A 24,879-nucleotide genomic window follows, 5' to 3' on the forward strand; every position below is an offset into this window, starting at 1 on the left:
TCTCATGGTGGGACCCTGCCCCTCAGAATGCACAGGTCTCACTTCATGGCATGCCTTAGATCCAATCACATCTCCTTCTTCAGAAAAGACCATTCAGAGCTGGGCCTAGTGGCTCACATCTGTAATCCTAGCTAGCACTTTGGGAGGTCGAAGCAGGTGCATCACCTGAGGTCAGGAGTTCAAGACCAGCCCGGGCAACATGGCAAAACCCTGTCCTCTCTAAAAATACAAAAAATTAGCCGGACTTGGTGGTATGCACCTATAATCGCAGCTACTCAAGAGGCTGAGGCATGAGAATTGCTTGAACCTGGGAGGAGGCGGAGGTTGCAGTGAGCCAAGACGAGATCGCGCCACTGCACACCAGCCAGGCAACAGAGCAAGACTTTGTCTCAAAACAACAACAACGACAAAAAACCCATTCAGACCTCTACCCCTCAACTGCTAGTGAGTGTTTCTCAAAGACCTGTGGTGTTTGCTGCTTTTGGGCCATTGCATCCTCAGTGGATTTCTGTTACCATCCATAACTAGAGTTTACTGGTGTTTCCTTTCTTTCTTCGCAGTTGTCTAGGCCTTTGTGAATAGCAGTGGCCTGTTGAGTGCCTAAGGGAATCAGCACACTGCCTGACCCCCTGTTTGGGGGTATGTGGCAGAGGCTGTTTATTTCAGGCTTTGGCAGTGATAATCCAGTGGCCTCGTGTGCTCTGAGCAGTGGCAGAAAGGCAGCCCTCTAATTCGAGGTCACATCCCCATTCTGCATTTAGTGACAACCTTCCTTTCATATATCCCTCTTACAAGTCTTGTGTTCTCAGCTGGGCATGTTGGCTTACGCCTCTAATCCCAGTACTTCGGGAGGCTGAGACGGGTGGATTACCTGAGGTCAGGAGTTCAAGACCATCCTGGCCAACGTGGTGAAACCCTGTCTCTACTGAAAATACAAAAATTAGCCCAGTGTGGTGGCACATGCCTGTAGTCCCAGCTACTCAGGAGCTGAGGCAGGAGAATTGCTTGAACCCGGGAGGCGGAGGTTGCAGTGAGCTGAGATTGTGCCACTGCACTCCAGCCTGGGTGACAGAGTGAGACTCCGTCTCAAAAAAAAAAGAAGTCAGTTCTCAGCGGAAAATGCCTGCGTATCTTCTCCCACTTGCAGCTTTGGTGTCTGTGATCCTTAAATAGCTCCATTGTGTGTAGTACACAGAAATTAGTAAGGAAACTGTCTTGCCTTTTCCCTCCACTTCTCTGGAAAAATGTGGCCCCAATTGAGATATGAACTGAGTCATCTGGGTACAACTAAACTTACCAGGCCATATTCTTCTCCAGAGAGGAATTATAGCAACTTTTGTCCATATGTATCCCACCCCTATGTTATACTTTGTAGGTCTTGGGGTAAATTTTTTCTGGTGGTATCAGAAAAAATTAAGAAGCTTCCTTATAATAGGTAGACGGGCCAGCCAGAGTTTGAATCCAGACTCTAGTACTTAGTATCCAGGTGACCTCAGTCCATTACTGAATTTTTCAGAGCCTCAGTTTTTTCTGAACAAATCAAGTTTTATACCACCTTCTTCCTAGGGTGGAAGAATTTAATAGGATAACGCTTTTAAAGTACCAGTGCAGTGCCTGGTGATAAATGTTAATTCTCTCCCTTACTTGTATCCTTTCGGCAACATAGATCATTAAATTTGTTTTAAATTTGACTGTGTGTTTCTTGAGGCCGTGCTGTGTATGCCTGGCACTGTACTTAGCATTAGGAGTTACCATTAGATGGTAGAATTGGAAACAAAACCACAATTTTGGCCTTTGTACCCAAGAGTCCAACCCTGTTTTAAATTCTAAGCCAGACTCCTAATTCAGTTGTCACCTGCTCATCAGCTTTCCTTCTGAGCTGCCCTAAGCAGCCATCTGGGCCTTTCTTGAGAGGACCAGCCACCTCCTCTGGGAGATGAGGAATTCTGAGAGGGGAGAGCAAACACATTCTTTAGCTCAGGTAGGTAATATGGTAAAGGAGATGAGAACAAGAAGTGACCATTGCTGATGAGGGAAAAATAAGCATTCTCTGCTTTTTCTTAAGCCTTTAACTGCCACTGTCAAGGGAAACAGTAACACTTGCTAATACAGGTGGAATAGTCTGGCTCCCTATCTCCAGTGTCATCCCACCATCCTGGGGGAGGAGGTAGGAGACAGCTGTGGGCTCTGCTCTGTAGGTCACTGTACTGACCTAGCGGTGGTAGTGGCTTTGGGCATTGAGTGGCATAGCCCTGTACCTGGAGCAGCAGGATAAAGGAGAGTGGTCCCCCTGCCCCTTCTTGTAGCAGTCGTAACAGTGGGAGGAGGAGGGGTGCCCAAACCCAGCTGGCAGCCTATTTCCCTGGGTCCCTGAGCTGCAAGAACGAGAGGAGGTGAAAGGGTAACAGGCCATATGGAGTCCATTTGTCAGCCAAGAGCAGCCTGGGCTGTATTGTCGAGAAGGGGAAGTGAAAAAGGAGTTGGCTTATTACTGAGCTGGAACGAGGAGAGAGCAAACAGCATCCTCCAAAGAGCTTACCCTGCTCTGTTTTCTGCCTGCCCCCTCTCCAAATATCCAGAAATTTCTGAACTAATCCTTTTTCTTTTTACCAAAGTCTTTGCCCATTCCAAAAATCAGAGATAAGGGTTTAGTTTGCTACATGAAAATCTATCAGTGCCTGATAATGTGCCAGGCATAGTACAAGACCCTTTCAAGTATGCAGTTTTGTTAGTCCACTAAAAAACCTGTGGAGCTGGATATTGGCTGCTAAGGACTAAGGCTCAGAGGAGTTATGGCAGTTGACAAGGCTGCAGAGCAGGCCCCTGGGTCAAACCCAGATTCATCTGTCTGACCCCCAAGACCATGCTAGTACTCCATGTGGCTCTGGTCCTGTTAGGTAGGCAGTATATTTTCACAGTTAGGTACCAATTTGGAGAACACAAGTTGTACGCTGGAGAGGGATTCTCTTTGCCGTTGTCTGTTATTGACTCATCTCAAATAAAAAATCATTGTGGCTCATTGCAGTTGAAAACAAGACAGTGTCTTGAAATGACAAAATTTTGCAAATCACATTGGTTTTCTACTAAGCATCTATCTGCTGGATTCTTTGTCAGGTACTAGGGATACAAAAATGGGCAGAACAAGTCTCTGCCCTGTGGCTTAGGTGTGCAAATTGGTGGTTAGTGGAGAAATGGAGGAAGGACCAACCTGTGAGAAAACCTGCAGAGACTGCAACATGGTGATAGGTTACAAATAGGAGTGAAGACAATGTAATGGGAACCCAGAGGAGGAATAATGAAGCTGCTGTTATTGAACACTTAGTGTGTGACAGACTCATTACCAGGTACTTTACCTGCATAGTTGTGATTAACCTTTTGAATCCCCGTGTTACAAATGAGGAAACTGAGGAATAGGCAGATCTCCCCAGGACTACCCAGTGGGTAACTGTTGGAGCCGTGTGCAACCCCAGGCAGTGTAAGTCTCAGCCCAAGCTGATAAGCTCCACCCTGTGCTACTCGTTGTTTCTCTCTGGCCATGCCTGGGAAGGTGGCCTTGGAACTTTGGAGATGGGTGGGATTCCAGCTGACTGCATGTGCTTTCAGGTCAGGGTTTCTAGGCTGGGAGAGAAACAGTGCTTTTTACTGAATGACTAAGGACTTCAGAGGCTTAGGTGCCAAAAGCACTTTCTTTTATTGAACCTGTGCCTCAAACATGAAAACTCCAGGTGACAGGGAGGAACTGAGGGGCCCAGACCTGAAACAAGATGGACAGGTCCGAGGCTTGTCCCACCTGTCGGTTGCTGATCTTCCGAGGAGGGCTTAGGCTGAGCCTCTTTTAGGAAGGCAGTGGTGGGGGCCCGGAAGAGCCACAGGAGGTAGCCTGAGCCATGGGTGGTTTCTCCCTGTGTTCTCCCACCCCAGCTCTGGTACCACACCCTGAAAACGGCTTGAGCTACTGCAGGCTGGCTCTCCCCCAGTGAGTGGGAAGTTCTCATGAGAAAAGGGATCCTGGCTGGACAATAGGCTTCCTGTCTGACTGCTGGGAAGATTTGTCTCATAGGAGAGGAAGGTTGCAAATGGCATGAGAAACCATCTCACTTCCCTCTCACTGCGGCGTGTTTTAGACTTCACTATTTGCGGGGGTCAGGAAGCCAGAAGGCTGGGCAGAGCCATGGACCAGAGCAGCTCCAGGTATCTCTTAAGTAATGGGACTCCTGCCTGTTTTCCGGCTCTCACCACAAATCCACAGCAGGAATCTGCCCCGATGCAGGAGTTTCTGCATGGACAGGATGATCTCTAGCCCCTAACACCTTGTGCAGTATCCAAAACCACAGTGGTTGCGGGACTTTTGTGAAGGAACCTTGGGGAGGTAGTGAGGCCCGCCAACTTGAGACACATTTGTAAATGTCAGAAGAGATCTCAGAGGTGATCTGGTTCAGGACCTTTGTGGATTGAAACTGAGGCCCAGAGTCTATGGGCAGTACCTAGATTGTCCTTGTCACTGGACTGTGCTGTCTGACTCCTTGACAGATTTTGGGTGTGGCAGAAGCCTGGCTCTGAGACCCTTTGATACTGCCCAGTGCTGTGGAGTGGGAGTACAGCCTTCTGGGGTTCAAATCCTAACTGTGCCACCCACCTGCTGGGTGAAATTGAGCAAGTATCTCAACCCCTGGCTCAATTTACTTATCTGTGTAATGCAGTGTTATGTTTCTAGAGGGTTTTTTGTGAGGCTTAAATGAGTTGCACATGTAAAGTGCTCAGATAGTGCCTGGCCTATAGTCAGTGAACGCGAGCTGTTATTATTAGGAGGCTTCAGAAGAAACCTTTTGACCATATCAGATGTGATCACTTGTTTTTTCTTCTTTGTATTTGTCTGGAATGCTCCAATTCCAACTTGCCTGGGAGGCTTTCTTTAGGGGAATCACCTTCCCTTGGAAAAAGACTGTTCATACTAGGGTATAACTCTTTCTTTTTTATGCTGTATACAGTAGCTGGATGTCTCCAAAGCTGCAGGCTGAGCACATCAAAGGGGGAAATGAGCCACAGAACAGAACCCGGCAGGTTTCCTGATGCCCTGCACCCCTCAGCAGGCCCTGCTTAACTTAGTGGTCAGGCTTGCAGCTTAGAAGCCAGAGTTCCTGGTGAATCCAGCCCTGCCAATTACAAATGTGTGGCTTGAGGCAGATCACTCAACTCAGTTAAGCCTTATTGTCCTTATCTGTAAAGCAGAGAAAATATAGTACCTGCTTCATGTAGAGAGAGAACTCAGAAGAGTACTTGGCACAGGTAATAAACTATCTGTTCGCAATAATTACTGTTTTCCTTATCTTATGTCCCAAACAAACAAAAGTATACATGTAAACACCTTTGTTCTCTGTATTGACCTTGCTTTTTCTCTGGATCTCTTTGCTTCTACAAACCATTGAAGATTAGAAGTAGAAATATAACCTTTATATATAAGAAAGGGTTTTGAGAATAAGCACATAAACAGTGCTTTTCTAAACTTTAAGAGACCCTCCAGGAGGCTGAGGCAGGAGAATGGTGTGAACCCGGGAGGCAGAGCTTACAGTGAGCGAAGATTGCGCCACTGCACTCCAGCCTGGGTGACAGAGCGAGACTCCGTCTCAAAAAAAAAAAAAGAGAGACCCTCAGTGCTAAATGCCTCCTCCTTTCCACATCTTCAGCCTCACATTTCATGCCCTGTGGTGTGGTTCTGAACCTTTTCCACTGTTTTCAGATCCCCAGACCTATCCTCTTGACTGTTGGCCAAGGACTCCTTCACTGAGACTCTGCTGTCCACTACGATAGCCACTACTAGGCAGCCGCATGTGGTGACTGAGAACTTGAAATGTGTTTAGTCTGAGTTGAGATGTGCTATAAGTGTAACCGGAAAGGGGTCCAGATTCAGACCCCAAGAGAGAGTCCTTGGATCTCCCACAAGAAAGAATTCAGGGCGAGTCCACAGAGTAAAGTGAAAGCAAGTTTATGAAGAAAGTAAAGGAATGAAAGAATGGCTGTTGTACAGACAGAGCAGTGTGGCATGGACTGCTCAACTGAGTATATTTATGGTTATTTCTTGATTATATGCTAAACAAGGGGTGGATTATGCGTTAGTTTTCCAGGAAAGGGGTGGGAATTCCTGGAACCGAGGGTTCCTCCCCTTTTCAGACCATAGGATAACTTCCTGTGTTGCCATGGCATTTGTAAACTGTCATGGCTATGGTGGGGGAGTGTCTTTTAGCATGCTACTGCATTATAATTAGCATATAATGAGCAGTGAGGACACCGGAGGTCACTTTCATCGCCATCTTGGTTTTGATGGATTTTGGTCAACTTCTCTGCCCAACCTGTTTTATCGGTGTGGTCTTTGTGACCTGTATCTTGTGTCTCATCCTGTGATTTAGAATGCCTAACCTCTTGGGAATGCAGCCCAGTGGGTCTCAGCCTCATTTTACCCAGCCCCTATTCAAGATGGAGTCGCTTTCATTCAGATGCCTCTTATATAAGTGTACAGACTACTATGAGAAAAAGAATATAAAGTATCTCATTAGTGAATTTTTATGTTGACTACATGTTGAGATGTAATCAGTCATGTATTTTTTCATATGTTGGGTTAAATAAAATATTAAGATTAATTTCACCTGTTTCCATTTATGTTCCTAATTGGCCACTAGAACATTTTAAATTACATCTGTAGCCATGTTATATTTCTTTTGGACAGCTTTGTGCTAGGTTTATGATTTCCTTCCATTCCTTCCTCCTCAGTTTCTACTTTTTCTTCTTTGCCTCAGGCTCTTACCCTCCCTAGGTGCAGATGAATGATCATCTGGCCAGAAAGACACCCCAGGCTATTAGAAAAGCTCATATTTGAGTATCTTGTGTCACATTTAACACTTACATTTCATTGGTTTAGGGTAGAGTTGGCCGTGACCATGTCTGTCTTCTCTAGGTCGTAGGCTTTTGGCGGGGCATGGTTCTGTTACCAGAAAGAGGTCCAGATCCAGACCCCAAGAGAGGATTCTTGGATCTCACACAAGAAATGATTTAGGGAAGTCCATAGAGTAAAGTGAAAACAAGTTGATTAGGAAAGTAAAGGGGCTGGGTGCAGTGGCTCACGCCTGTAATCCCAATACTTTGGGAGGCCGAGGCAGGCAGATCACTTGAGGTCAGGAGTTCGAGACCAGCCTGGTCAACATGGTGAAACCCTGTCTCTACCGAAAATACAAAAGTTAACCAGGTGTGGTGGCACATGCCTGTAGTTCCAACTACTCAGGAGGCTGAAGCAGGAGAATTGCTTGAACCCATGAGGCAGACGTTGCAGTGAGCCCAGATCTTGCAGTGAGCCCAGATCGGCACTGCACTCCAGCCTGGGCAACAGGGCCAGACTCATCACAGACAAACAAAAAATGCAGTCTAGATAATTTAAATGTAACCTTCTCCAACTCAACCCTAATCCCTTTGAGGCTGCACGCATGTCACACTGATCTTTATATTCCCTACTTTCCACAGCTTGTTTCGTAGGAGCTCAAGTATTTGTTCTGTTTGTTAAATTGAATGCTTTGACCCCATTTTGTTCTCTTTGTTAAATTGAGTGCTTTGACCTTGGGGGCCTTTCTTGGAGGTTATTTTGCTTTGCTTGTTTTGGAATGTTGTAAAAATTTGTTTTGTTTTAATTTGCCTCCTCCTTCTGAAAGGCTGGCCTGCAAAACCAACAAAAGCAGGGAACCTTTAAAAGGGCTGGTGAGGGTCCTCAGCACTTAGTTTCTGCTGAGGGTGTCAGGCTGAGGCGATGGAGGTGATGGAAGTATCAACTAGATCATTTTGCGTCTCATCTGAATTGTTACCAGGGTGGACTTTGACTGAATACCTACCGTGTGCACTCCCTGTGCTCAGTGAAAGCCTAAGTGGCTGTGGGACAGAATGGAAAGCAGAGGAAGCTAAAGATAATTCATTGATTTTTTTCCCCCCTGTAAAATTGTCTGGCTTTCTCCTTTTCTTTTTAAAATTATGTGACACTGCCACATCAGTTGAGTTCATTGCCTTCCCAGAGTTAAGTATGGAGCTTCCTTCTGCAGACCTGGAATTGTCAGAGAATGATCCTGGTGCACAGATCAAGACAGTTTCTTGCCTAGACTGTGGCTTCTGGAAGCCTTTGGACAATTTCTTTGCCATGTGAGTTTTGCTCTTTTTTTTTAGTGTTCTTCCCAGGCATCACTGAGAGGGTCCTCTTCAACACCTGCCGTTGGCCAGGACTCTGCTCTTGGTCAAGAGGATCATATTTTTTCACGTGTTCTTTTTCTTTTCTTTTCTTCTCTTTTTTCTTTTCTTTCTTTCTTTTTTCTTTTCTTTTCTTTTCTTTCTTTTCTTTTTTTTTTTTTTAAACAGAGTCTCACTCTATCGCCCAGGCTGGAGTGCAGTGGTACAATCTCAGCTCACTGCAACCTCTGCCTCATGGGTTCAAGCAATTCTTGTGCCTCAGTCTCCTGAGTAGCTGGGTCTAGAGGTGTGCATCACCACACCTGGCTAATTTTTGTATTTTTAGTAGAGATGGGGATTCACCATATTGACCAGGCTGGTCTCGAACTCCTGACTTCAAGTGATCTGCCCACCTTGACCCTCCCAAAGCACTGGGATTGTAGGTGTGAGCCACTGTACCCGGCCTTTTCACATGTTCTTAGTGTCTTAAAATGACTTGCCTTTTTTTGGGGGGGACCCTTTCTTCTTAGGTCTCCTTATTTCTTCTTTGAACCTGGAGCAGCATCTTATGACATACTTCAACTTATTTCTTTTCTATGACCTTCATAGATGGGCATAAAAGAATTTTTGTACTCAGTTTATTTTGCCATACTGAAGTGGTGTTGTCTGAACCTGAGGTTCATTGCCCCACAGCCATGGAAAATTAGGATGCAGACACACCAGAGTGAGGTTAAGAGTGGAAGTTTTAAAAGAGAAGAGCTCTCTGCATAGAGAAGGGATCCCAGAGAAAATGGATTGCCACTTCTGCAGTAAAATGAAGAAGGTTTTATAGGTGAACTTGAGGAGACCATTTACATAGGGGACGAAAGATTGGTTGGACCAGGTGTGCCATTTGCATAGTTGTAGAATAGCTGGCTGTCCTACCCTAATCTTTTTTATGCAGATATGTTCTCTACCTGGTGGGCACCATGTTGCCTGGTCCTTACTGTACACGTGGTGACAAAGAAAAGGGAAGGTGGAGCTTCCACGTTGAACATTCCTGGCTTCCAGGTAGCCCTTTTCTATTGGCACAGCTGCTGGCATTCACCTGTGCAAGCTTCCAGCTTGCTTATCTATGCAGCTCGATTTTTCAGGCTGCTCTTTTTTAGAAAAGAAACGATTTTGAGGCTGCTTTTCATTAAAAGGGAAACCTTGCTGAGGACTCTTTTGCCCTCACTATCTGCCTAAATAATTTCTTTCTAGCTCCTGTATCAATACTAGGATTGCTATAATGTTGACATAATCTAAGGGGTCTCTCTTACCTCTAGTCCCTTTACATCAAATTATAAATTTGCTTTTCTTATAATGCTACCCTTCTCAAGAACCTTCAGTGACTTCCCCTTTTCTTTGACTATAATTATAAATATCTCCTTTTGCAAGGAAGGTCCTCTACAAGATGGTTTCATCACTCTTCATGTTATTTTTTTGGACTTTTAAAAAATTATTCAACCCAGCCAAACTGGGCTACTTGCTGTTCTCTGAACTTAACCTACATTTTCCCACTTCAGTGCATTTACTTCAAACTATCAGCTCCCTTCCTGATGAAGTGAAGCCCCATCTGAAATGCTCCTTCCTCGGAAATCCTTTTCTAGGCTCCCCTATTCCTGCTTTGAATTTCGTCTCTTGTGGCACAAATCACATTATTTGACATGTGTTAGAATAAATTTGTATATAGAGTATCTTTGGAAGAATGTGGTAGAAACTGGTGCAGTGCCTTTGAAGAGAGGAACCAAGTGACCAGGGGACAGGAGAACGGCTTGCTTTTCACTGTGTACTCTTTGAATTTTATACCGTGTATGTTTCCCATGAGTCTGTTTTCTTTGTTTTGTTTTGGTTTTTGGTTTTTGTTTTTTGTTTTGTTTTGTTTTTTTGTATAAGTATTTTAAATAACAAAAACCTGATCCCTAAAACATTACAAGAAAATACTGGAGAGTATGTTTATAACCTCAGAGTAGAGAAAATGTCCTTAAACCAGAAACCATAAAGAGAATGATTTTTTAAATATATGTGTGCACTTAATGGTCATATCCCTATTTGGCAAGAAGGACCTGAGGTGCTTATATTTTTATCCTTTTTCAGAGCATAGCACAGTGACCCCCTACTCAGAATCAGTAAGTATTAGTTGAATTGAAATGAAACTGAATTGCAAGTCACTTCTTTGCAGGCCTCACCTTTTTTTTTTTTTTTTTTTTTTTTTGACTTATCATGAGTGCTAGGTGACCTCCAGGGTCCCACTCAAAGATTCTGTGGAGATGTGCGTTTTATGGAAAGAGATACCCAGCGAAGCAGGAGTGGCTTTAGAATCAGCAGCTCTTCCCCTGAGACTATCATTCCCAGCAGATTGGACTTGTGCATGGGTCCTGCCTGCTTTCAGGAGCTGCCCTGGGGTGCTCAGCATTAATTATGCCGAGGAAATGAACCAATTAGACACAGTCCAAGGAGAGCCAGGGAGTAAGTCAGGGAGATCTGTGGCAGGCCTGCTGCCCTGAACAAAAGAGGGAAAGTGTAAAGGCTAAAGCAGTTTGCGGAGGTTTCTTTGGAAATCTAGCTGGCCAGTGCTCTGAACTACTTAGCCAAAGTTAAAGAGCACCGGAAGGAGTGTTTGTGTTTGTTTTCCTCCTGTTCAAGACCCTGGTGGTGGAGTAGAATAGGGACAAGTTGGGTTCTTAGAGGGGACTCGGGGGAGCTTACTGGGGCTCATCTCCTAGTTTCAGAGAAGCTGCCAGACTTCTCTGGATCCCTGTGGCACCTACCCAGCTTTGTTTTGTTAATAGCATTTTTTTTAGTGGCATCACCTAAAAAAAGAAAAGAAAAAGTGTCTTTTCTCCCCATCTCAAGTGATAAGCAAGTTGAGGGTAGGGAGCCATCATCTCTTTTTCATTTGGTGTCCACTCCCCAACCTGGCTGGCAGTCAGCTTGCTTAACAGCCATTTGTAGATTGGAAAGAAGTGGCATGGGTGAGAGAGGCTGTGAGCGCACAGCCGCAGGGTGTTGTGGTCTGCCCATCTTGTGGATGAGAAACTGCCTTATCTTGGACAGTCAGGCACTGCGGTGTGACTCCCAGTCACTCCAGGCCTGTTAGAGGAAATGAGAAAAAGAAAACGACCGTTCTTATTCTCATACAGATGTCCTTGTGATATTCAGGATGGGGGCAGGGTATTTGTCAGCAAAATTGAATTTCGTTTAGAAAACTTTTGGTCTTTAGTGCATTCATGGTTGCCTGGCCATTCTACCTCGCCCAACATTCCAAACAGTGATTCTTTAGTGCCCCCACTTTTACTGTTTTGGCTGGTAATGCCCAGCAGTCCACCACCTGGGGACTTCAGTTTTGCAGTGTGTGTCCAGAGTGGAATTAGAGGCTGTCCTTTTCCTCCTCAGGGTCACTCAGACCTTCCAGATCCTCTGACTTACCATTCCTGCAACTTGTCAGCGTTCCCACCACACCTAGGCACTGCCTGCCATCTCCCTAACCAGTTTCAAGAGGGCAAAGGGGAGGTAACCTTGACACCCATACCCCTTAAAGGCCGTGCCCCTCATGGGGTAGAAGCAGTGTCTGCTAGTGGAAAGAGCAGAAGTTTAGGATCAAAAGATTTGAATGTGACCCCAAGCCTGATATTTACCCTGCTATAAGCTTCGCTAAAAGTCACTTAACTTTTGTGGCCCTCAGTGTCTTCATCTTCAAAGGAGAGTAATGATAGCTGTCTCACAGAGTTGTCAGGACAAATAAGATAGGAGGTGAAGGTGCTTTTGAAACTAGGCAGTCCTGTATATCAGTGGAAAATGTGGGATTTATTACGGGATAGAGACAGGTGGTGCCATTGACTACTATAGTCAGAGAATGGAAGATGCACAGGGGGTTTGGGAAGCCTCCCAGGGAATCCATCAGAAATCCCCTCTCAGGCCAAGAGTGCATGTTTTTATTATATTATGGAGTCTTTTCTGACATTGATAGTGGAAACAAGGCCAACATTTTACCTCCTTTCACTCTGATTTATTGTGTGTGTTACAAGCTTTATTACATAATACAGGCTTTATTAAAACATATTATGTCTAAATCTCTATAGGTTCAAGACTTTATAGAGTCGGCCGTTAATTTATGGATGGAATTCTCTTAAGGCATGGTGGGGAGGGAGGGGAAATGTTGCAAGCAGCCACACTTCCCCTGTTGCCAGTGTACTTCCCCTCTGTCAGTGGCAGCCTGAGTTTCCAGGGTTTGGTTAACAACTCCTCCAAGGAAAGGGTTCTTTGCTCCTCTTGTGTTTCCTGTGGAGGCCTTCAGAGCTGTGTCACTGAGAGCAGACTCCTACTGTATACCTCACCACTGTACCCCTGCGCTCTCCCTGTCTTTGCAGTGTGCCCCCTACCACCGGAGCCAGAGAATGGTGGCTACATCTGCCACCCCCGGCCCTGCAGAGACCCCCTGACAGCGGGCAGTGTCATCGAATACCTGTGTGCTGAAGGCTACATGTTGAAGGGCGATTACAAATACCTGACGTGTAAGAATGGCGAGTGGAAACCAGCCATGGAGATTAGCTGCCGTCTCAACGAGGGTCAGTCTGGCAGTTGAAAAAGGGATGCTGCTGGGGTTCTGCTTTCTGTTAACTCACAGGACACAATGCATGCTTCCTCCAGAGCACCCTTTGCTGTGGTGCAGCCCAGCCCCGTTTGATGCTCTGCAGCCTCCCTTTCTTGGGTCTTCATGTCTTTATGGAAGATACTTGAGGTTGCTGGTGCATGTCCTATTGCATTTCATTGAGCCATCTGCCGTGCTCTGTAAAGCCCCTTTGATGTTCAAGATCTCGTTTGCCTGACCAAGTGCTGGTGATCCTTGGCCATGTTCTGCTCTCACAGTGAGCACAATGCTAATACCTTCTCTAGTGTCTCTTCCATTTCATTTTTCCTTGAATGGAGCTACAGACCAGCTGGACAAAAGACTTCCCACCCTTCCTGCTTCCTCCTGTCTTGCATGACAGGAAAAGCCAACTGCAGGAAAGTGTGTCACATGACCATCTTTGTGCTTCCCACTCAGGCTTCAAGACCAGAGCATGTTTAACCCACGACACCCCACAAGTGGGTGGGAACCAACCTGAGAGTTACAATTAAAGCTGTGGATCTTAAGACAAGGTTTTATTACAGCCCAGTTTCTGTAGACTAATCCTGCCACTTGGGGAGAACATAGGTAGAACTTAAGATGGTGGAAGGATGTGCCCAGTTAAATGGTCCATGTTTACAAACTTGCTTTTGAGGATGGGATCAAAGTGGTTTATAAAGGTAAAATCTCTAGTGTTAAGTGAGTTTATATATCAGATGGACCTCAAAGATTGGAAGTGAAGGGAATTTTTATTCAGGAAACAGGATAGGGAAATGGTCCTTTTCCAGGAGAACTGTGTATATATAGGTCATTGTAAGCTGTTATTCCTGAAATGACCCTGTCCATAGGATGTCTATATTGCCTCATTCAGGAGGCATTTGACAAGATCAGCTGTGGGGCCCGTCAGCTGTTTTGTGTATTTGGGTACAAAACCCTTCTGATGATGGCTTGTTTTTATAGATAAAGACACCCACACATCACTTGGGGTCCCCACGCTGTCTATAGTGGCTTCTACTGCCAGCTCCGTGGCGCTCATTCTCCTCCTCGTGGTGCTGTTTGTGCTGCTGCAGCCAAAGCTGAAGTCTTTCCATCATAGCAGGTGAGCCCAGTGGCAGAGCTGCTGTGAGACAGGCAGGTGCAAGCATCACTGTGGGGGCCAGTCTTTGGTGGAGGGTTGCTGGTGGCCTGCCATTCTCTGTGGGTCTGTGTGTGTCCAGGGAGTGGGGAGGACCCTGCCATGTGTTAAACTCCTAGATATGCCTAGCGTTGTGCTTATTGCTTTGCATACATTATCTTAATCCTCATAGGAACATTGCAGATGAGGAAATTGAGGCTCAGAGAGGTTAAGTTATTCACTCAGGGTTATACCTCTAGATGACAGCAGAGCTCAGAACTGAAGCTGGGCGCAGTGGCTCACGCCTGTAATCCCAGCACTTAGGGAGGCCAGGGTGGGCGGATCACCTGAGGTCAGGAGTTCGAGACCAGCTTGACCACCATGGCGAAACCTTGTCTGTACTAAAAATACAAAACAATTAGCTGGGTGTGGTGGTGCGCACCTGTAGTCTCAGCTACTCAGGAGGCTGAGGCAGGAGAATCACTTGAACCCATGAGGCAGAGTTTGCAGTGAGCCGAGATTGCACCACTGCGCTCTGTCCCATAAAAAACTGAAATCTGTTCAATTCCAAAGCCATGTCATTTTGCCTACACCAGTGGTTCTCAAAGCGTGGTTCCAGCAGCATCAGGATCATGGAACTTGTTAGGATCAACCAAATGAGAAGTTCTAGGGGTGAGGCCCAGTGATATTGTTTAACAAGCTGTCCAGGTGATTTTGATGCACACTTAAGTTTATGAGCCACTATCCTGTACTCTTGGTTCCCAGTCCTGGCTGCAATATAGAGGCACCTGGGGGAGTTTAAAAACAAATATCAACACTTGGGCCTCCATTCCCATTCTGATTTATTTGGTTTGGAATGGAACCCTGGCATTCACTTTTTATAAAAAACTTCTCAGTTTTTCTGTGCAGCTAGGATTGAGAAGCACTGCACCACACTGAGGAGAAACGGAGGAAGTGGATTTTCTTGCCTGCCTTTATCAGTTTCCTTTTCCAGTCTAGTGCTTTAGCCACAAGTTGTCTAGGGGCGGGAGCATGAAGGGTGGGGCTGATGGTGCTGGCCCTGCGTGGATTCCCAATGATGGACTTTTCTTCCAGGCCATTGTGGCTTCTGCAGTTGCTTGGCCCTTCCTGGCAGTTCCTCATTCCCTCTTGAGGAGTAACATTTTTTATATATCTTCACAGTCCTTCATCAGTCACTGTTATAACTCACAAACATAAAAGGCCAAACTAAACTGCAGTCAGTAAAATGTTCCAAGTTTGGATTTACAGACAAGGACCAGGCTGGATTTAATCTCTGTGTACTATGTGTGATTTTCTTTCTTTTGCTTTGTTTTTGGGAAGAGGCTAGCAGTTATTTTTAAAGGCTATTAATTAATAGGATGAAGAGAATTTGAAGGGGATTGTTTACTTGAAATAATCAGCTATTTCCACCTAAAGTCAAACTGATCAGTTCTGCATCTCATCTAAATTAGGGAGTTTTTCCCCCCCACTATAGTTAACTTGTAAGTTTGTTAAAAGTAACTGGCTAGTTTTGCTTGATTTGAGGGAAGATTTGGTTTTCATTGTAGACCCCATTTAAATTTTGTGCTGTGTACATATATTACTTTTTAAGCCAAATACTATTTTGAGTAATAAAAATCAAGCGCATACCCGTGTACACACTGCTTTCTTTTTTGTCTTTTTCTGAGACAGGGTCTCACTCATGTTGCCCAGGCTGGAGTGCAGTGGCGTGATCACGGCCTACTGCAGCCTCAACTTCCCTGGGCTCAGGTGACCCTCCCACCTCAGCCTCCCTAGTAGCCGCGACCACAGGCATGTGCCACCATACCCAGCTAATTTTTTTGTATTTTTTGTAGATACGGTTTTCACCATGTTGCCAGGCTGGTCTTGAATCCTGGTCTCAAGCAGTCCGCCCACCTCAGCTTCCTAAAGTGCTCCCATCAAATTTTCCCTTCCTTCCAAAACTCTCTGCCACTTCTCTCCTCTCAGAGTGTAGGTAGCACAGATTTTACTTCCAAGAGCAGGTGAGGAAATTGAGAACTACTAACAGCAATCTAGCAACAATAATATGGTCCGGCAGCAGAGCATCTGTATTTCTTGAAGTGATGAGCTGAAAGGACACAGCATCACCTAGGATTGGCCTGAATCCAGTCCTGAGGAAACTATTAGACAAGTCCAGATTGTGGGACATTCTTTGAGACAGCTGGCCTGGACTCTTAAAAACAAAAAAGTCAATGTAATGAAAGAAAAACTGGTGGACTGTTTAACAGATTAAATGAGATGAAAGAGACAGGACAATTAAATGCAATACATGATACTTAATTGGGTCCTGGATGAAAACAAAGAAGACTGCAGCTGAAGTAGAAATATTTTTGGATAGTTAGGAAAATGTGTGTTATTGTATTACACCAAGGTTGAATTTCTGGGATCTGATAATGTAGATATATCAGAAAGGATACTTTTAGGAAGTATATGTTAAGTAACGTCTTCACCTTTTAAGGTACAGGGAGAAAAAGGCATATTTATGTGTATAACAAAAGTGATCCCCAAAAAAGGTATCTGCATGACATGTATGATGTTGAATAAAAGAAGCCAGAAACAGATATATACTCTCACAAATTTACTTTTTTATCCCATTCAAGTAAAGATTAAAAATATGCAAAACTGTCTGGGTGCCATGGCTCATGCCTGTAATCCTTTGGGAGGAGGAGGTGGGAGGATTGCCTGAGCCCAGGAGTTCAAGACCAGCCTGGGCAACATGGAGAAACTCCATCTCTACAAAAAATTGGCCAGGCGTGGTGGTGCATGCCTTAGTCCCAGCTACTTGGGAGGCTGAGGTGGGAGGATCACCTGAGCCCAGGATATTAAGACTGCAGTGGGTTGTGTTCATGCCACTGCACTTCAGCCTAGGCAACAGTAAGACCTTTTCTCAAAAGAAAAACAATTTTTTTTATTTAAAAAAATATGCAAAACTAAACCATAGTGTTGAAGGATTCACGTTTAGGTAGTAGAACTGTTAAAATAAAAAGCAAAGAAATGATTTTCATGAAAGTCTGGATAGTGGTTACTTTTTGTGGTGAGGCAATGGGAGTGATTTTGGGACAGGTGCAAAGGGTCTAGGGTCTGGGCAGTGTCCTTTTTCTTGACCTGTGTAGGAGTTTTATACCAGTGTTACTTTTGGAGTAAATCAGCTAGCTGTACATAGATTTTTCTTGTGTTCTTTTTTCTGTATTTGTGTTCTAATTTTTTAAAAAGTTTACAAAGTTAAAAAAAAAATCAAGCAGTATGGCTGAGTTAGAACAAAATTATTGTGATTTCTAGTCCAATATCCCACTTTAAGGCCATAGTGCTTCCCTATTTTTTTAATGGCTTTATTGAGATATATTCCACATACCATACAATATACCTATTTAATGTGTACAGTGAAGTGGTTTTTAGTATATTCACAGATATATGCCACCGTCATTCTCTCACTTTCTTATCTTAGCCATGCTCGATGAATGCTTTTATTTCTGGGTCTCTAGGCTCCTAGTTTTTCCACAGGGCAAAAGGGCCAGGTGCCTGTGTACCCAGAGGTTAAGAACACAGTTTTTGGAGGCTGATGGAACTGGATTCAAATCCTGGCTCCATCCCTTACCAGCTGTGTGATTGCAGGCAAGTTAATTAACTTCTCTGAGCCTCATTTGCATTATTAGCGAATCTCTACCTGAAAGGGCTGAGGTGAGAATCCAGCATAAGATGTTTAAAATTCTTAGTGCTTTGCCTGTTACATAGTAAGTGCTCGAAACTGGTGGCTGCTGCTATTGTTATTATTATTGTACTTGTTTATCTGTGTGTTTATTCTAATTCATCCTTTGTCTTTTCCTCCTCCACTCCAGGCGTGACCAGGGAGTATCTGGGGACCAGGTCTCCATCATGGTGGATGGAGTCCAGGTTGCACTACCATCATATGAGGAGGCTGTATATGGCAGTTCTGGTCACTGTGTGCCACCCGCTGACCCCAGAGTACAGATTGTGCTGTCAGAAGGGTCTGGGCCCAGTGGGAGGAGTGTGTCAAGGGAGCAACAGCCGCCGGACCAAGGGGCCTGCTCCTCTGCAGGTGGAGAGGATGAGGCCCCAGGCCAGTCTGGACTATGTGAAGTCTGGGGCTCTCGGGGCTCAGAGACTGTGATGGTGCATCAGGCAACCACCTCTTCCTGGGTGGCCGGCTCAGGGAACCGCCAACTGGCACACAAAGAAGCTGCAGATTCAGAGAACAGTGACATACAAAGCCTTTTATCCCTCACGTCAGAGGAGTACACAGATGGTGAGTGGTCTGAGCTGAACATGAATTATTAGCTGCTTAGGGTCCTTGCTGGGAGTGAGGAAGGACTGTGAGCCTCTCTAATAATTGGTATATTTTTAGCAAAAAAAGATAGTACCTGGGATATTTGCCTACAAAATAGAATTTCACCCTCAGAGTACTGAGTAGGGCTTTGGGCTCTCTATAGTGAGACTTTTCACTGTTGCCCGTGAATTCTGGTCATTTGGAGTCTCTAAGGCCATTCATGGTCACAGAGCCTTGCTAAATCAAAAGATAGACAGCTTGTTGGAGTTGCGGATGGGGTCTGTCCTCTTGTTATAAATGTTATGTTCCTGAAAGGTCGGGAATGACAAGGAGGCACAGGTTATTTTACGGAAAAATGAGAGCCTATCCAAAGCAGACAGCTGCTGCTTTCTGAACAGGAGTGTTCCGGGTACTATGCTAGTTCGTTTGCTTGCACTATCTCAGTTAAACATCACAATGATCCTAAGACATAGGTGTTTATTGACATCCCCATTTTACAGCTGAGGAAACTATGGCTCAAAGAAGGTAAGTCACTTGGCCCACTTGGTAAATGGCTGAGCTGGGATTTGAAGCCAGATGCTGCCTTCCAGCTGGCTCTAGCACCCTTGTGGCAAACAATCATAGAATGAAATTATTGCCTCCTGATGTTTCTGCCTTTGCCAGAGCCCAGTTTACCTTGGGCTTGAGTCTGTCACTTTGAAAGCTGTCTTTAAGGTAAATCCCAGTGTGGTTCAGGATGAGACTAACCCTAGATGCCCCTTTCTATAGTGAAGACTTGTACACTCAGAAAGCTTCCCCAAAAGAGCCTTAGAGGAAACTTTATGCTTCCTGGGTATCCTGGGCATAGTAAATGTCTAAGGTTTAGAATATCTGAAAGCAAAGAAGTTGGAAATTATTGAAGGCAGATCATGTTTATGGAGCTTCCTGGTTATCAACAGCTTGCCTTCCTTTTTCTTGGTTGGCCATTAAAATAGTTGACCCAGGTTTGAATCTGGAAGCCAGTAACCCCACAGTCAGCCACATATATTGTGAGATGTGTCTAAGTGTATATCATAGCCCTTACCCTCCCAAGGAGCCAAGGTGGGGCCCTCCTCTTCCTCCTCTTCCATGCTACCTAGCTTTGTTTTTTGTATTTAACAAGCATTTTGAGAGGCCATCTTGTGCCTAACGCTGGATTAGGTTTCAGGGATGATACAGAGAAAATATGAAATGTGCTATCTTCCTGCATGGAGTATCAGCCATTTGGGAAGATGGTGGGGCCTATACTCAAGAAATAATAGAACCAGGAATTGTAGCATCTATGTCAAAATGAGGGGTTCAGAAAACAAGACCCAGAAGTCAGTGAGTTCCTTGCAGGCCATGCCTGAGCTGTTTGGGACTGATAATATCCTAGGAAGTTGGGAGCTTGAGGCCCACAGCATATGAAGAAGCTGAAACCAAAAGAGGGGAAATGATTTATCCAAAGTCACACGACTGGCAGATTGCTTTAGGAGGCAGTGGGACTTCACAGGGCTTTGTAGCCTCATAGGGTGGAATTAGGAGAGAAAGGGAAGGGACTAGACCAGCAGAGCTAAGGCAGAGAGCAGAGAGGAGGGTGGTTTGAATACCAGGCTGAACATTCAGTTTTGTTTCACATAGGCAGTGAGAAAGATAAGCTAGAAAGTCATAAAAAGGAAGTAGGGAGTTTTTGCCTACCTAGAAGTGTATGAGTGGGACATTTACTTTCTTTAAATTACGGGCTATGTGGGATAGCCCTTAATTTGCAGTGGGGTCGAGAGTGCTCTGGAGACCCACACGAGGTAACCACTGTGCTTTTCTTTTGGTCTTCCTGCAGATATTCCACTGTTGAAAGAAGCATGAGGGCAGCGGCTAGCCTTTCCTGTCTGCGAGGTTCTCTCAGCCCTGCCTCCCTCTCCCTGTGGGATTGAGCACCCTGTACTCTCCAGCCACCTTACCTGGATACCTGAGCTGCCACCTGTGTACCTGTGTATCTCTGAGGGCCCTATAGGCCCACCTTGCTGGAAACTCAAGGAAGATTCTCACCATCTGCCTGTTGGACAGCTAGAGGAATTGGCTCTTTGCCTGGCCCAGCCTTCCCGTCTGTTGGAGACATATTTGAATGTGCTGGATCGAACCCTCCCTTTTCCTAAGCCTCTGGGTCCCCTCCAGCCAGCTCTTTGGCAGCAGCCCCCACCAGCTCCTGTGGGCCTGAGTGCTGCTGTGTTTACTTGTGCCTTTCCCCCACCCTGTCCAGTTTCCCTGTCATGCAGGCTTGTTGCTGTCCACAAGCCTTAGTGGCTGCACTGCTGCCCCCTGCCACATAGGGGGCCAGGCCTGGGTCTATCCTGTTTCCTTTGAGGGCTGCCCCTGCTGCCCTTTGCAGGAGCAGATCCAGGTGTGAGAGCTCTTGAGTCAGGAGTGGCAGAAGTGGCTCTAACTGGGGTGAGAGTGTAGTCCCTGGGCTTGCCCTGGGTTGACCCTGGTGGCACATTTCCTTGGCCGAGGATGGAAGATTTGGAAAATCATGCCCAAGCTGGCCCAGGACCCAGCCATCTGGCCCAAAGGCGCAAGCTCCTGGCCTTGTTGAGTTGAGTGTTTCCAAGAAGCATCCAGAAGATCCCAAGGGAGAGAAGGAAAATGGCTGATAATGATTGTCTTCCTAATATGCAAGTTCTCACTTCCTACTTCCAGCGTCGGCCTTCCTGGCCTTGTCTTTTTTCTGTTTCCCTGGAGTATAAGGGGAAGTTGCATGCTGCCTCCTGGGTTTTATCCCAGATAGCTCTGGCTTTCTTGCTACCCACAGGGGCCTGGGGCAGGAAGGAGAGTTGCTGAGATGCCATGGAGTGCCCATCTGGTCACTGGCAATCTAGCCAGGTTGCCCCTTTCTGGGTTTGTGGTGATGGAGGGGAGGCCGAGGGGCGCAGACTGAGTCCCCGGGTGGCTGCAGGCAGCTCTAGCCCAGTCCTGAGGATCCTCCTCACCATGGTCACGTGCCTTAGTAACTGTGCCCAGGAAGTGGCCTGCTGCTTGCTGTGCTGCTGCTTTTCCTACTTCTGCCCTTCCCTGCCACCACTCGCATGCCACGGCTGACAAACGATTCCTTGTCTTCCCTGGCCCCCTGGGGGAAGGGCTGAGAAACAGTCCATGTGCACCCTGACCTTACTGGCCTGAGGTGGGCAGAGGGGTGTGGAGTAGCCTGGAGTACAGGGCCCTGGGGGAGGAGCCCACTGATGAGGGGCACTCTCCCATAGCCATGTGTTGAATGCTAACTAGGCTGGGGTGGACGAACTCTGCCAGCTGCTATCATCTTCAGAAGATAGACACAGCAGTAAGGAATGTTTGTTTCACTTTTTTCTGAAATTTTCTGAAGCACTGTGGCTGGGAAACTTCGAAGCGGACCCTGTGCTGCATGTCTGCTCCTCCCCTGAGCCTCTCTGCTTGGGGGTGGTAAAAATAATAAAAATCCCAGTATATTTTTCAGTACCTTACCTAACAGGGTTGGCTCCAGGCGTGGGTGGCCTAGAAGATAAGGGGAGTGGTCTTCTCCCAGCCTGTTACCCTCTTGCCTCTTGCCTCCGCGCTTACACACGCACTTTACCACCCAGTCATTCCCTGGCCTCTTGCTGCCACTTGTAGTCTTCCTTCCTTCCTCTCAGGGTAAGGGCAGTGCCTGCTGTGCCTGTTGGCCACTCCCACACTTCCCCTCCCCTAGGAGCCCTCATCTGCTGTGCTGAGTCCAGGAAAGCATAGTTAGGTAGGGAGCTGGTTGGAGAAGGTGCTAGAACCAGAAGGCAGATGAGACTAGCATTGGCCCACCTGGAGAGGTGTCCCTAATGGCCCCAGTCGCCTTACCACACCCACAGCAGTGCCCTTGTCTTCCTCCAAAAAAGAAAGCAGGGACAAATGGGGGAGGGGTGGTAGTCCGAAGACTCACTACTGAGCCTTCAGCTTTTGTTTTTCACTGTTTCAAAACCTGAATTCTATTCTAGAATGGTTTTAAAATGGAAGATCTTGCCTTTTTCTATCTTGTTACTCTGGGGTTTTTCCCCACTAAGAGATTGCACTTTTTGTTTGGGGTTTATTCAGCTGCATAGATGACCAGCTTGATCCCTGGTGAAATGAAAAGCCTTCCTTCTCCTGAAACCTCTTTCCGCCCTGCCCTCCACTTAACAACACTGAGGAGGGCAAGCCCAGGCTTGCCCACCTGGTAGGAAAGGAAATCAGAACAATGGGAGCCTTGGCTCCTCCCCTCCTTCTTGTCACTGGCTTTGATGAGGCCCACTTCCCAGAGGCTCCTGGGCCTGTGAGTACAGGAGCTCATTCTCCCCTCGCTGCTGAAGTCTGTGACAGCTTCTTCCCCCAGTTATTTCTCTTTCTTCCAAAGCAATTTCTTCTTAACCATCAGCCATGTGCTGCTATTTCTAGGGCTTCTGGGCTTTGTCCCTTACTGAGGGATTAGGGACTCCACAGCTGCCTTGAGGTGGGGCCTGGCTGAGAGACAAGGGCAGCAGCAGGTGGCAGGCTGTTAGAAGAGAGGCTGCCTAAGGAGCCCGGAGCAGGTGGAAACAGGTGGTAGAAACCGGCCACAGCCCTGCTTTCCCGGGCTCACCTCTAGGGCATTCCAGCAGAAGGCTGATGCAGGAGAATGGCCAGCACCAAAGGACATTTAAAAGAGTTTTTGGGTTTGTTTTTGTTTGTTTTGTTTTGTTTTGTTTTGCACACTTGAGCTGACGGTTTAATATCCTGGTGACTTGCAGTCACATTCTAATGACTTTCAAGGGCCAGAGTATGGTGAAAATCACTTAAAATATCCGTCCCTTCCATGCCTTCGTTTAGCAGGTGGGCTCTATCTTTTGCCATTTCTGTATTTTATGTGCTGTGTTCCCGTTTCACTGGGTATGAACTGTGAAATGGACTGAATCCTGGCCACTTTATGAGTTTGGTTTTATAAGGCATTTCAATGTACATTGTATAAATACAAGCACTCCATTTGCAAACAGATCTTAAGCTAATATTTTCTTTCCCATTCATCTTGCCCTCCTCCTCCTCCCGCCAGCTTTAAAGTTCAGTGGAGAAGCCAGATGGCAATTCAGACAAAGGTATACTCTTCCTGCTTCATGGGTGGTGGCACGGGAATAGAGAGCTCTTAGCCCTTTCCCTCCCAGTCCCAGCCGAGCACTCAAACCACTTGGTTCCCACATAACATTGTCGCCTCCATTTCTGAGGAACATCCTTGCATAGAGAATGAAATATGCTGCAAACATTTCTGCATCCTTACTCCTCACCCCCAAAGGAAAAAAAAAAGGCCTAGCAGGGAAGCAGCATGCAGGCTTCACAGCTTAATGCCAAGGACAGTGAGTGAGGCTGGGAGCTTTTTTTAGGCCTGCTGGGTCTTTAGGCTCTTGGAATAGGGACAGTCATTATTGGTGCCCCAAGGTGGGACTTGGAGAATATTTTGCTTGGCATATGTTTGGTCTGAATGATATAGTTGCTGGTTCCCTAGAGAGGAAAAGGTGGCAGGCCCAGCTTTGCTGGGAAATGGCTCTTAATTTCCCATTGAAACCCTAGTAGAATTGTGAATGAAAACCCCAAAGTTGAGCCCCTCTGCCAAGCAGCAGAGCTAGCAGAAGGGGATGCAGGGGCAAAGCACTCAATTGCCAAGCAAGGAGGAGAGATGTACGTGGGCTGTGTGGCAGTCCCCACACCCTGCCCTGGCTTCTTCAGGTTATCGCACCACTATGGAATCCTTTGCAGAATGGTACTCATATAATGGTTTAAAACAACGCATTCATAATCGGCTCTGTGCAGGATGTCATTCAATCAGTTTGGGTTTGCTTTATTTTATTTTATATATATATATATATTTTTTGGTATCCTGTACATTGCAGTGGGTGTGAAGATAGTATTTTAATATTTGTACAAAGTTTAATTTAATTTTAATTGTTCTATGTATATAACTGCATTTCTAAATAATTAAAAAAAAGTTCTTATGAAGGCAATTATGGGAAATGTAATCCTTCCTGAAAGCTTTTGCAGAAACCTTAGATTGAAAGAGGATATGTGGGCCGGAGGTCATGGAAGGATGAGGCACTAGCTCTGTAGGGAGGGTGCCTGGCAAGAGGTGGAGGAGCCGGGATGGAGAGCACTTTGTGAGGCCAAGGTGGTTGGATCACTTGAGGCTAGGAGTTTGAGACCAGCCTGGCCAACATAGCAAAAGTCCACCTCTACTAAAAATACAAAAATTAGCTGGGTGCAGTGGTGCATGCTTGTAATCCCATCTACTTGGGAGGCTGAGGCCGGAGAATCGCTTGAACCCGGAAGACGGAGGTTGCAGCCAGCTGAGATTGCACCATTACACACCAGCCTGGGTGACGGAGCGAGACTGTGTCAAAAAATAAATAAATGTAAAAAAAAAGTCTTGGCCGGGCACAGTAGCTCATGCCTGTAATCCCAGCACTCTGGGAGGCCGATTCAGGCAGATCATGAGGTCAACAGATTGAGACCATGCTGGCTAACACAGTGAAACCCTGTCTCTACTAAAAATACAAAACAAAAAATTAGTCGGATGTGGTGGCGGGCACCCATAGTCCCAGCTACTCAGGAGGCCGAGGC

General features: G+C 46.1%; 1 protein-coding gene across 1 annotated transcript in view; it reads left to right on the forward strand.

Annotated features, from left to right (window-relative positions):
• Positions 1-24,266, forward strand: part of SUSD6 (sushi domain containing 6) — a 56,846-nt gene extending 32,580 nt beyond the window's left edge. The window contains exons 3-6 of the mRNA XM_012000899.1: positions 12,588-12,785; positions 13,787-13,925; positions 17,819-18,246; positions 20,102-24,266. Coding sequence (XP_011856289.1) covers positions 12,588-12,785; positions 13,787-13,925; positions 17,819-18,246; positions 20,102-20,127 — 791 coding nt within the window. The 3' untranslated portion in view covers positions 20,128-24,266. The remainder of the gene's footprint in view (positions 1-12,587; positions 12,786-13,786; positions 13,926-17,818; positions 18,247-20,101) is intronic.
• Positions 24,267-24,879: the final 613 nt, after the last annotated feature.

Source organism: Mandrillus leucophaeus, unplaced genomic scaffold, assembly GCF_000951045.1.
Source record: "Mandrillus leucophaeus isolate KB7577 unplaced genomic scaffold, Mleu.le_1.0 Scaffold641, whole genome shotgun sequence".
In the NCBI taxonomy this organism is placed as follows: domain Eukaryota; kingdom Metazoa; phylum Chordata; class Mammalia; order Primates; family Cercopithecidae; genus Mandrillus; species Mandrillus leucophaeus.